The 13,493-nt window shown below is 43.7% G+C and overlaps 1 protein-coding gene across 15 annotated transcripts in view; it reads right to left on the bottom strand.

The window, feature by feature from the left end:
• Nucleotides 1-13,493, bottom strand: part of CUL2 (cullin 2) — a 123,545-nt gene that overhangs the window by 88,966 nt on the left and 21,086 nt on the right. For 7 of the 15 annotated variants that reach the window (XM_054521734.2, XM_054521733.2, XM_054521739.2 and 4 more), the window contains 3 exons: nt 11,870-12,011; nt 8,894-9,110; nt 7,321-7,441 (listed from right to left, as the gene is read on the bottom strand). In XM_054521734.2, coding sequence (XP_054377709.2) covers nt 7,321-7,441; nt 8,894-9,005 — 233 coding nt within the window. In that variant the 5' untranslated portion in view covers nt 9,006-9,110; nt 11,870-12,011. Of the gene's footprint in view, nt 1-7,320; nt 7,442-8,893; nt 9,111-11,869; nt 12,012-13,493 lie in introns of those variants that run through there. The other 8 variants (XM_054521737.2, XM_054521728.2, XM_054521731.2 and 5 more) reach the window with 3 other exon arrangements.

Here is a 13,493-nt window from a genome sequence, read left to right on the forward strand (position 1 = left end):
TGTTTTATTCTTGTTTTTGACACAGGGTCTCCCTCTGTCCCTGAGGCTGGAGTGCTGGAGTGCAGGAGTGCAGGAGTGCAGTGGCCTGATCATAGCTCACTGCGGCCTCAAACTCCTGGGCTCAAGCGAGTGTACCATCTCAGTTTCCGAAGTAGCTGGGACTACAGGCGCGTGCGCCACCACACCCAGCTAATTTTTGTATTTTTGGTAGACATGGGGTCTCACTATGTTGCCCAGGCTCCTCTGGAACTCCTGAGCTCAAGCGATCCGCCCACCTCAGCCTCCCAAAAGTTCTGGGATTACAGGAGTGAGCCACCATGCCTGGCCTCCTCTGTCTTTTTGACTGAGTTTGTTTTTGTACTGATGGTGCAAAGGAATACGGACACTATTGATGCCTTAGCAGGGATCAAGACAGTGCCACCAACCTGTCCGGGTGGTCATTGGATCGCTGTATTCTTCACTGCCATACATTCCCAGTTTTTAAGACTATTGATTTAGGAATATCCTGGATGAAGCAGAAGCATTAATTTTATTAAATTTTGGCCCTTTAATACAAGTCTTTCTAATACTCTGTGTGAAGAAATGGGAAGTACACATGCACTTCTGCATGCCAAAGTGGGATGGCTGTCTTGAAGAAAAGCACTTGTGTGGTTGACTTACAGGCTGAACTACCTGCATTTTTCATGGTGAAACTACCTTTGCAAAACATGATAGTAAGAGGAATCTGACCTCATTGATTTAATCTTGCTTCTGACCTCCAAGGTGTTCCTGGTCATTCCTGGGCATAGGCCAACTTAATTTGGGGAGGAAGTTAGTTTATGGTTTAACTTGAAAGCTAAGTTCCTCCCTAAAACTACCCCTGCTCTTGCTTAGGGATGAAAAACCACCTTTGGAATACTAATGAAAAGCAGCAAGAATAGGATTATGGGAGGGGTGTGAACTTTGCTAAAGTGTAGGCATATTTCTATTAATATACTCCCTTACTGCTCAGGGGTCATGTGGCCAGAGGTCACAAGATTGGTGACTTCCCCAGTTGCTCCTATAAATAACATCAGTATTGTACAACTGAAGATCGCTTTTTGAGATATTTTTCGGACTGTCCCCACCTGGACTTGTGACTCATGACTCAGAACTGGTCCTATGGCCCCACCCAGAGGCAGGCTCAGCACTCAAGGACTGTTTTCCACACCCCTATGATTCCATCCCCAACCCATCAGCAGAACCCATTCTCTAGTCCCCTGCTCACCAAATTGTCCATAAAGACCCTAACCTCCAACCCAGGGGGAGACTGATTTGAGTGATAACTCCAGTTCTCCTATGTGACTGGCCTTGGGTCAGTTGAACACTTTCTCTACTGCAATACCTCGGTCTGGGTGAATTTTGTCTGTGCAATAGCCAAGAAGAACCCATCTGGCCATTACAATGGAAGGCCATTTTTACTTGAAAGAACAATTGACAGACTTGGTGGCTCATGCCTCCCAGCACTTTGGGAGGCTGAGGTGGGCAGATCTCTTGAGTGTAGGAATTTGAGACCAGCCTGGACAATATAGCAAAACCCCATCTCTACAAAAAATACAAAATTTAGCCAGGCATGGTGGTGTGTGCTGGTAGTCACAGCTACTTGGGAGGCTGAGGTGGGAGAATCACTCGAACCTGGGAGGCAGATGCTGCAGTGAGCCAAGATCACGCCATACTGCACCCAGCCTGGGCAATAAAGGCAGACGTTCTCTCAAAAAAAGAAAGAAAAGAAGAAGAAATTACCACTTGTTGAATTTCACTATAGTATCAAAGAAGAATATCCATAATTATCCAAAAAGATTATTTAATTTTCTTTCAAATGCCTGAGTTTCTTCACATACTTCAACCATAGAGAACCTAGCTATCTTCTATTAAATCAAATATTTAGAGAGTTGCAAACATACAAAAGCAATCCTTTTCCTCTGATCAAATTTTTTTACTTTGGAAAATATGGTTATTTTTCATAAAAGCATGCAATTTATGTTAAATGTGTTTGGTTTATTATTTTTAAAATTAATCAGTAATTTAAAAATTTGTATCCTTTAAATTTCTAATACAATAACTATTTATAGATAGATAGTTTCCCAAGGCCTCCCTAGACACTGAGCAGATGCCAGGATCATGCTTCCTGTACAGCCTGCAGAACCATGAGCCAATTAAACCTCTTTATTTCATCAATTACACAGTCTCAGGTATTTCATTATAACAATACAAGAATGGCATAATACAATAGATATAACCCACATGAACATAAGCTCTTCTAAGTCCTCAATAATTTTTTTTTGTTTGAGATGGAGTTTCCCTCTTGTTGCCCAGGCTGGAGTGCAATGGTGCGATCTCGGCTCACTGCAACCTCCGCCTCCCAGGTTCAAGCTATTCTCCTGCCTCAGCCTCCCGAGTAGCTGAGATTACAAGCACATGCCACCACGCCCAGCTAATTTTGTATTTTTAGTAGAGATGGGGTTTCACAATGTTGGTCAGGCTGGTCTTGAACTCCTGACCTCAGGTGATTTGCCCGCCTGGGCCTCCCAAAGTGCTGGGATTACAGGCGGGAGCCACTGCACCCAGCCAGAGTAATTTTTAAGCATGTAAAGAAACTGAAAAGTTTGAGAACCACTGCTCTAACTCATGAAATTCCTTCACTCTCCTCACGTTCCTCTTAATTCTGGTTGGAAATGTGATCGAGCATGAAGGGTGCCAACCATGGATCACTATAACAGCCCCCCCCTTTATTTCTAAATTCCAGAGATTGCCCCCACCTCTTGACAGTTTACCCAAACTCTATAGTAGGGAAGTAATATTCGTAAAATAGTTATTAGCATCCAAGCCCTTAATATTAAAGTGAAATTACTTCCTTTTTCCAGAAAAAAAAATTCTTTCTGGGTAACCCTTTAAGTTACCACTTTTAGCATTAGTTGGACCTTACTCCCCAAACAAACCTCAAATCCTAGTTCATCTATGATTGCTTTCCTTGTTTTACTTTTTAGCAAAATGCTACATTTTACAAAACTGTGTTTTGACCTTGTATGTTTATTTAATTCCTTTATAATTGTTCCTGACTTCAAAAGTAATGTGTTGGCGGGGCACAATGGCTCATACCCGTAATCCCAGCACTTTGGGAGGCTGAGGCTGGTGGATCACTTGAGGTAAGGTGGATCACTTCAAGACCAGCCTTGCCAATATGGTAAAACCTTGTCTCTACTAAAAAAACACAAAAATTAGCTGGGCATAGTGTTGCATGCCTGAAATCCCAGCTACTCGGGAGGCTGAGGCAGGAGAATCACTTGAATTCAGAAGGTGGAGGTTGCAGTGAACTGAGATGGTGCCACTGCACTCCAGCCTGACAATAGAGCAAGACTCCATCTCAAAAAAAAAAAAAAAAAGAAAGAAAGAAAGAAATACACGCTTTTTGTAAAAACTACCTCTATTACAGAAATAGAGAATCATGTTTGGGTTGATGTACATAACACAATTTATTTCTATGAATATGATTAAATGTATTTTTATATGTATCAGAACATATATATGCTATTTTGTAGTCAGCTATTTGTACTTCTCTGATTTTGATCTTTATGAAAATGCAAATAATTATTTTGTGTGTGTGTGTGTGTGTATATTTTTGAGACAGAGTCTCCCTCCGTTGCCCAGGCTGGAGTGCAGTGGTGTGATCTCTGCTCACTGCAACCTCTGCCTCCCCGGTTCAAGCCATTCTCATGCCTCAGACTCCCGAGTAGCTGGAACTACAGGCACATGCCAATACACCCAGCGAATTTTTTTGTATTTTTAGTAGAGACAAGGTTTCACCATATTGGCCAGGCTGGTCTTGAACTCCTGACCTCAAGTGATCCACCCGCCTCAGCCTCCCAAAGAGTTGAGATTACAGGCATAAGCCACCAAGCCCGGCCAGTTATGTCATGTATTAAACATTTTTCTACCTTTTATTTTGGGAAACCCCTAGATACTGTACAACAGTTTTAACGTTTGGAGTGGCTCATTAAGGAGCTATTTTGAGACTGGGCGTGATGGCTCAGCCTGTAATCCCAGCACTTTGGGAGTCTGAGGCGGGTGGATTGCTTGAGGCCAGGAGCTTGAGACCAGCCTGGTCAATATGGTCAGATCCTATCTCTACTAAAAATACAAAAATAAGCCCAGGCTGGTGGTGTATGCCTGTAATCCCAGCTACTCAGGAGGCTGAGGCAGGAGAATCACTTGAACCTGGGAGGCAGAGGTTTCAGTGAGTTGAGATCGTGCCACTCCAGCATGGGCAACAGAGCAAGACTCTGTCTCAGAAAAGAAAAAAAAAAAAAAACAGCTATTTTGAGCTTACAAAAGTGCGAGTCTCTTTAAAGAAGTGGCTGACGTGATGGCCGGGTACAGTGGCTCATGCCTGTAATTCCAGCACTTTGGAAGGTGGGGATAGAAGGGTTACCTGAGGCCAGGAGTTCAAGACCAGCCTGGGCAACAGAGCAAAACCCTGTCTCTATGAAAAATAAATACAACAAAATATCAGCTGGGTATGGTGGTGCATGCCTGTAGTCCCAGCTACTCTGGAGGCTGAAGTGGGAGGATCACTTGAGCCCATGAGGTCATGTTTGCAGTGAGCTGTGATTATGCCACTGCACTACAGACTGGGTAACAGAGCCAGACCCTATCTTTAAACAAACAAATAAACAAAACTGTATAGGTTAAGAAAGTAAGGAAGTACTAAAAAACAAAACAAAACAAAATCTGCTTCTATAAGAGTATTTCAAAGGGGCAGAGGAGCCAACTGAGAGACAGATGGTGTTGTTTGCTGAAACTAAATTGCTCGTGTTAGGTTTTTAGTAGTAGAAAGATGTAGCTTCAGGTCCACTTTTTTTTTTTTTTTTTTTTTTGAGATGGAGTTTCACTCTGTTGCCTAGGCTGGAGTGCAGTGGTGCAATCTCAGCTCACTGCAACCTCTGCCTCCTGGCTTCAAGTGATTCTCCTGCCTCAGCTTCCCAAGTAGCTGGGATTACAGACGCCTTCCACCATATTCGGCTAATTTTTGTATTTTTAGTAGAGACGGGATTTCACCATGTTGGCCAGGCTGGTCTCAAACTCCTGTCTTCAAATGACCCATCCACCTCAACCTCCCAAAGTGCTAGGATTACAGGCGTGAGCCACCGTGCCCAGCCTCATGCCCCTTTTCTTCAAAGGTTCACCTTATCTTATGTAAACTGTAGATTTACTGAGCACCAACTAAAGTGTCACAAGTAGGTAACTATTTGCCTCACTGCCACCCCCTTGATTTAAGAAAAATGTATAAATACTGAACTTCCTGCGAACCTCTTTGAAAAAAGCAGCCAGACGCATCTGTGCCTTGGATTTTTCCTAGTTGTACCCTTAAGCTGGCTCAGTATACCTCAAGGAGGGAGGATTGCTTGAGGCCAGAAGTGCAAGACCAGCCTGGGGAAGCTGAAATGGAAGGATTGCTTGAGTTCAGGAGATTGAGATTGCAGTGAACTGTGATCGCGCCATTGCCCTCCAGCTTGGGCAACAGAGCAAGACCCCTGTCTCAAAAAAAAAAAGAATTTACAGTGGCGCAATCTGACAAATACCCCTCAGCCAGGTGATCAAGGTCAGTATTAAAAATGTACCCTTGGCATGCTGTGCTGAGAATGGCACTTTACCTCTGTGATCATCCTCCCCAAACCCCTAAGCCCAGTCTATCATGAGAAGAATATTAGACAAATTCTTGCTGGGCACAGTGGCTCACGCCTGCAATTGACACTTTGGGAGTCCATGGTGGGTGGATCACTTGAGGTCAGGAGTTTGAGACTAGCCTGGGCAATACAGCAAGACCCTATCTTTACTAAAAATACAAAAATTAGCCGGACTTGGTGGTGCATGCCTGTAGTCCCAGCTACTGGGGAGGCTGAGACATGAGAATCACTTGAGCCCGGGAGGCAGAGGTTGCAGTGAGCCACAATCATGCCACTGCACTCCAGCCTGGGTGAGAGACCAAGACTCTGACTCAAAAAAATTAATTAATTAAATAAAATTAAATAAATAAATAAAAGAGCAAAAGTACAAGCTAATTGGAAAAGCTCAGAACTCATATCATATTCTGTGGGTGATAGTGGTACCAGATGAACAGGTTATATCTTTGCCTCTCCTAGACAATTCTGGTTGAAAGCTATTTAAAAAGGAAATATAAAAAGTATTCTTTTTTAATAAAAAGAAATTACCAGTGGATCCTTTATATTTCTTTGCAGTCACTTTTAGACAGGTAATTTAATAAGATAAAAGCTGCACTGAAAAAGAACTCATTTTGAGGAAAAGCCCACTATTTGAGATAGATAACTCACTATTTGAGATAGATGATGCATTTATGATTTCTCAAAATTGGGAATACAGAGTAAATCTGGGTAATGGATTGCAAGGACTTATACATGACATGTGAAAGAAGGGGAGATGACATTTTTCTGAACTGTTACATCATATTAAAAATACCCCAGGCACGGTGGCTTACACCTGTAATTCCAGCACTTTAGGAAGCCAAGGCAAGAGGATTGCTTGAGGTCAGGAGTTCAAGACAAGACCTATTTCTACCAAGAAAAAAAAAATGTGTGTTATCAAGAGCAAAATATGAATTGTGACCCACCCAGATAAGGATGATGACAAAGAAGATGGAAGAACTTGTAACTTAATAAAAATAAGCAGGCGGGGCACAGTGGCTCATGCCTGTAATCCCAGCACTTTGGGAAGCCGATGCGGGTGGATCACCTGAGGTCAGGAGTTCGGGAGCAACCTGGCCAACATGGCGAAACCCCATCTCTACTAAAAAAAAAAAACAAAAAATTAGCTGGGCATGGTGGCGGGCGCCTGTAATCACAGTTACTTGGGAGGCTGACGCAGGAGAATTGCTTGAACCCAGGAGGCAGAGGTCATAGTGAGTTGAGATTGCATCATTGCACTCCAGCCTGGGCAACAAAGCAAGACTCTGTCTCGAAATAAATAAATTAAATAAGTAATATAGGCCATCTCATTTGAGAAGATAGGAACAAAGAAAGCGAACAAGTCAAATGTGGCAAGTCTGGAGGGAAGCTAATTCACAGAAAGAACAAATGGACTAAAAGACGTAGTTCCTGGGCTAAGGAAGGTGGTTGATCAATAATATTAACTTGGGCTGGGTGCATTGGCTCATGCCTTTAATCCCAGCACTTTGGGAGGCCAGGGCAGGCAGATCACGAGGTCAGGAGATCCAGACCATCCTGGCCAACATGGTTAAAAGCTGTTCTACTAAAATACAAAAAATTAGCTGGGCGTGGTGGTACGCACCTGTAGTCCCAGCTACTCGGGAGACTGCGGCAAGGGAATCGCTTGAACCTGGGAGGCGGAGATTGCAGTGAGCCGAAATAGCATGGCTGCACTCTAGCCTGGCGACAGAGTGAGACTCCGTCTAAAAAAAAAAAAAAAAAAAAATTAACTTGTACCAAGTAGATCCTGAATACTGGGTTTGCTCAACATCAGTGTTAGAAGTAGAAACTACCCAAGATTATACAACCAGATTTCTAAAATAGCATACTTAGACTTAGCGAGGCTGAGGCAGGTGGATCACCTGAGGTCATGAGTTCAAGACTAGCTTAGTCAACATGGTGAAAGCCCGTCTCTACTAAAAATAAAAAAAAATTTTAAAAAAACATTAGCTGTGTGTGGTGGTGCATGCCGGTGATCCTAGCTACTTGGGAGGCTGAGGCACGAGAATTGCTTGAACCTGAGAGGCAGAGATTGCAGCCTGGGCGACAGAGCAAGACTCCACCCAAAATAAAATAAAAAAAAAATAGCTTACTTAGATATGGATGGCAAGGTTAAGAATCTGAGCTAAGTGTCAATGCCTTTTCCAATAAATAAAATATGTGTTAAGTAAGCCAAAAGAAAAAAATGGACTTTTATTAACCTTATGGTTTACTTGACTAGATCTCTGTGGGAAAGTGAATAAGACTAATGTACTAAGAATTATATAGTGGGGTTTTTGTTTTCATTTTTTTTTTCTAGAGACAGAGTCTTGCTATGTTGCCCAGGCTGGTCTGAAACTCCTGGTCTCAAGCAGTCCTCCTGTCTTGGCCTCCCAAAGTGCCGGAATTATAGGCATGAGCTACTGTGCCCGGTGTTGTACAGTCATTTAATATTTAATAAAACATTCTATAAAATAAAATATTCTGGCATAACACCAACCTAAAAAAAAGGTTAGCAACATCTTGCTTCCAAAAAGACATCTTTTGCTATTAGAAAATAAAACAAAGAAAAAACATTCACAATATGAACTCTTAGATCAGAGTATGCACCAAACATTCCGCTAGAAATAAAAAAGGATAAATCTGCTGGGCCTTTTGTAACCTGCACTACATGTAACAAGTTACTCACTTGAAGCCTACATCCTCGTCACATTTCTCTTATTAGAAAAGATGGGAGGCATGGCCCCTATTGCACTGTTTTATACTTTATTTTCTGTTTTTCTGGTTTTATTTTTATTTTTAAATGACCCAGGCCAGGCGTGGTGGCTCATGCCTGTAATCCCAGCACTTTGGGAGGCCGAGGCAGGCGGATCACTTGAGGTCAGGAGTTCAAGACCAGCCTGGCCAACATGGCGAAACCTCGTCTCTACTAAAAATAGAAAAATTAACTGGGCATGGTGGTGTGTACCTGTAATCCCAGCTACTCGGGAGGCTGAAGCAGGAGAATCACTTGAACCCGGGAGGCAGAGGTTACAGTGAGTCAAGATAGCACCACTGCACTCCAGCCTGGGCGACTGGGCGACAGAGTCCATCTCAAAAAAAAAAAAAAAAAAGACCCTACAGTAAAAATTGACTGGAGAGAGGGGTGTACCTTCTATCCATTTCAACCCACTTACAGCCATGCGTGGCCATCACTGCAATCAGGATACAGAGGAGTTCCATTCTCCCCAATAAGCTCTCCTGTGCTCTTCCTCTATACATCACAGGGTTTTCTTTCCATGTCGCCATGGGTTTTCGTCCATGTCCTTTGCCACCTGAGTTTTTCTCCCTTCTTCCCAATCATTTATGACCACTTGAGCCTTGGAACAATCGGGAATGGAGAGTGCCTCTATCCTAGGAGTGAGAAAAGGGAGAGGGAATTAGAGGAGAGGTCTTCTGGGTTGTGGGAATACACGAACCTTATTCAGATCAGATCATGAGGTTTCCAGCCTTCTATCTGGAAGAGTCTCATAGCCAGTTGGGCATTTAATTTAGCTCAACTAAAAATCTCTAATAAAGGTGAGAGGTATTAAGCCATCAACAGACATTCACCTGATGTCGCTGGCATTAGTGGCTTATAATTGTGGGACAGCTCAAAGCTACAGAACCAGTTGCTTTCAGCATGGAGACGATGGGTCTACCATTGTAGAAAATGTGGAGACCACACTTTGACCTCATTAGTACCAACGTTTAGCCATACACAGGAATCTGTTTTAATATCACTAGATTAACTCACATCAAAACAGTTGCTTTGATTTTTAGGGTCCATTATTATTTCTGTTTTACTGGAAGCCACAATGAAGACTTAAGTGATGGAAGTGTCAACACAATAGATTCATGCCTACTAATTCCTGCTGTAGAACCCCTGAGACCAAGATTAGTTTCGAACTGAAGAGTTACAAGTGGGATGCTAGGTCCTCTCACAGCTCAGTCACCACACACACAAGCGCTCGTTTCTTCTGAATCAACTCTTGTAACTCTGCAGTTCCAAACTAATCTTTTGCATCATTCAATTCTACTCTAGTATCAAAAGCATAATTAGAAGACGTATTTCACCCAGAACTAGAGCAGTTGCTATTGACATCTGTAGCAGTACAGCTTGTGCTCGGCTCCCTGCTCTAATTCTAGTGCACCAAAGGGGAATGGTTTCTAATTAGAGGGAGTAGAACTAACAGAGCATGAAAAACAGGATATCTGTGTTGTAGCTGTGACATAACCTAAGTTATTTAGTGTCTACACTTGACTAATAAAATAAGAAACAGCCTCCCAAATTGCTGGGATTACAGGTGTGAGCCATTGCCAGGTGGGCCAATCACCTGAAGTAGAGAGTTCGAGACCAGCCTGGCCAATAAGGTGAAAACCCATCTCTACCAAAAATACAAAAATTAGCCAAGCGTGGTGGTGCATGCCTGTAATCCCAGCTACTTGAAAGGCTGAGGCAGGAGAATCGCTTGAACCCGGGAGGCAGAGGTTACAGTGAGCTGAGATTGTGCCACTCCAGCCTGGGTGACAGAGCGAGACTCCGTCTCAAAAAATAATAATAATAACATTAATAAAAATAAAAACAAAATAAGATAAGAAACAGGCTGGGTGCTGTGACTCACACCTGCAATCCCAACACTTTGGGAAGCCAAGGTAGGTGGATAACTTAAGGCCAGGAGTTCAAGACCAGCCTGGCCAACATAGTGAAATCCTGTCTCCACTAAAAATACAAAAATTAGCCAGGCATGGTAGCACATGCCTGTAATTCCAGCTACTTGGGAGGCTGAGGCATGAGAATCACTGGAACCTGGGAGGCAGAGGTTACAGTGAGCTGAGACTGTTCCACTGCACTCCAGCCTGAGCAACAGAGCTAGACTCTGTCTCAAAAAAATAATAAAAAATAAATAAATTTAAAGGCCGGGCACCGTGGCTTATATCTGTAATCTCAGCACTTTGAGAGACCGAGGCGGGTGGATCACGAGGTCAGGAGTTCAAGACCAGCCTGGCCAAGGTGGTGAAACCTCGTCTCTACTAAAAATGCAAAAATTAGCCGGGCTCAGTGGCAGGCAGCTGTAATCCCGGCTACTCGGGAGGCTGAGGCAGGAGAATCGCTTGAACCTGGGGGGCGGAGGTTGCAGTGAGCTGAGATCACACCACTGCACTCCAGCCTGGGCAACAGAGTGAGACTCTGTCTCAAAAAAAAAAAAAAAAAAATTTAAGAAGAAACAACGTAGGTGACAATGTTAGTTCCAGCCACAATACTCCAATTATTAAAATCGAAGTTGAACAATGCTGCCTGTCTATTAAGGGGAAGAGCTAGTTGTAACATTAGTATGAAAAGCTCTCTGATTTAATGTTTTCTTTGCGTCCAATCTGTTAGATATTTGTAAGTTGTCTAATCCAGAAACCTATGCACTTTCAAATTACCTCCATCCCAAATCTACTTGGCTCAAAAAATTTTTTTTTGTTTTTGAGACAGAGTCTTGCTCTGTTGCCCAGGCTGCAGTGCAGTGGTGTGATCACAACTCACTGGAGCTTCAAACTCCTGGGCTCAAGGGATCCTCCCACTTCAGCCTCCTGAGTAGCTGGGACACAGGCGCCCGCCACCAGGCCAAGCTAATTTTTTGTATTTTTAATAGAGACGAGGTTTAAGCATGTAGCCCAGGCTGGTCTCGAACACCTGATCTCAAGTGATCTGCCCACCTCAGCCTCCTAAAGTGCTGGGATTATAGGCATCGGCCACCATACCTGGCTGCTCAAAATATTTTCACCGATGCAGGATTTTCCCCAGCCAGTATGAACTAATATTGCTTTCATACTCTGCCTCTCATTTATTCTTTCTCCTCTAGATATAATCTAAAGGTTTACAATAAAATGTAACCTCTCCAAGGGATGGATCTTGGAATTGAGCGGATCCACTTAAAAAAAAAAAGAATGTAAAAATGCAAATAAAAAATGCTAGTGCCTGGCATAGGGCCTTGGGAAATGAAATTTAAGCTTCTTTAGCTTTATGGTAACTCATTTCTGTCTCCAACATCTGGAAAACTTTAAACATAGTCCATTAGCTGTACAAAAACACTGTTATTGAGATAAGCATACACATGTGCGCACACACACGATTTCACACATACATGCAGGGTCCATAAGATGACACCAGAGGCTGGGTGTAGTGGCTCACACCTGTAATCCCAGCACTTAGGGATGCCGAGGAAGGTGGATTGCTTGAGCTCAGGAGTTGGAGACCAGCCTGGGTGACACGGAGAAATCCTGTCTCTAGAAAAATACAAAAATTAGCCAGACATGGTGTCGTGCATTTGTAGTCTTAGTTACTCTGGAGGCTGAGGTGGGAGGATGGCTTGAGCCCAGGAGTTCAAGGCTGCAGTGAACCAAGATCTCGCCATTGCACTCTAGCCTGGGAAGCTCTTCCCATTAAGGTTAACCCCTTGACTTCCTGGTCTCCTTCCCTTTTCTCTCCTCCCCTCTATTTATTTTGATTGCCTAGAACCTTGGTGTAGGGAAGGAGGTGGAATTGCTGGGCTTCTTTTCCTATTTTTAGTTGTGTTAAGGATAGGGTAAATTTTAGGAAACCATAGTAATGTGCAAATACAGGCACTCAATACATTAATGGGAAATTAATTAAATGTATAAGTAACCATGGAATCCAATATATTTTTTTTAACATGAACAGTCCTACTAAAGGAAGAATCAAAGACTTTTTTGGGGGGGGGACAGTCTCGCTCTTGTTGCCCAGGCTGCAGTGCAATGGCACAATCTCAGCTCACTACAACCTCCGCCTCCCAGGTTCAAGCGATTCTTTTGCCTCAGCCTCCTGAGTAGCTGGGATTACAGGCACCTGCCACCACACCCAGCTAATTTTGTATTTTCAGTAGAGACGGAGTTTCTCCATGTTGGTCAGGCTGGTCTCGAATTCCCGACCTCAGGTGATCCACCCACCTGGGCCTCCCAATGTGCTGGGATTACAGGCGGGAGCCACCGTGCCCAGCCCAAAGACTCTTAAAGATACATTCAGGCTTGAGAAATGTGTTGAAACAAACAACACGACATTTAATAGGGATTGAATGTGATGACTTGGATTTAGGTTTTAAAAAACTAAGTAATTGGCCGGGCGTGGTGGCTCACACCTGTAATCCCAGCACTTTGGGAGGCCGAGGCGGGCGGATCACGAGGTCAGGAGATCGAGACCATCCTGGTTAACACCATGAAACCCCGTCTCTACCAAAAATAGAAAAAAATTAGCCGGGCGTGGTGGCCAGCCGCCTGTAATCCCAGCTACTCGGGAGGCTGAGGCAGGAGAATGGCCTGAACCCGGGAGGCGGAGCTTGCAGTGAGCCGAGATGGCGCCACTGCACTCCAGCCTGGGTGACAGAGCGAGACTCCGTTTCAAAAAAAAAAAAAAACTAAGTAATTGGGCCGGATGCGGTGGCTCAAGCCAGTAATCCCAGCACTTTGGGAGGGAGACCATCCTGGCTAACACAGTGGAAACCCATCTCTACTAAAAAAATACAAAAAAATTTGCCAGGCGTGGTGGCGGGCGCCTGTAGTCCCAGCTCCTCAGGAGGCTAAGGCAGGAGAATCACTTGAACCCGGGAGGCAGAGGTTGCAGTGAGCCGAGATCACGCCATTGCACTCCAGCCTGGGCGACAGAGCGAGACTCCGTCTCAAAAAAAAAGAAAAAAACCCAAAACTAATTACAAACAATAAAGGGAATATAATTAATGTTCAACAGAAGCTTTA

This window comes from Pongo abelii, chromosome 8 (genome assembly GCF_028885655.2).
Source record: "Pongo abelii isolate AG06213 chromosome 8, NHGRI_mPonAbe1-v2.0_pri, whole genome shotgun sequence".
NCBI lineage: Eukaryota > Metazoa > Chordata > Mammalia > Primates > Hominidae > Pongo > Pongo abelii.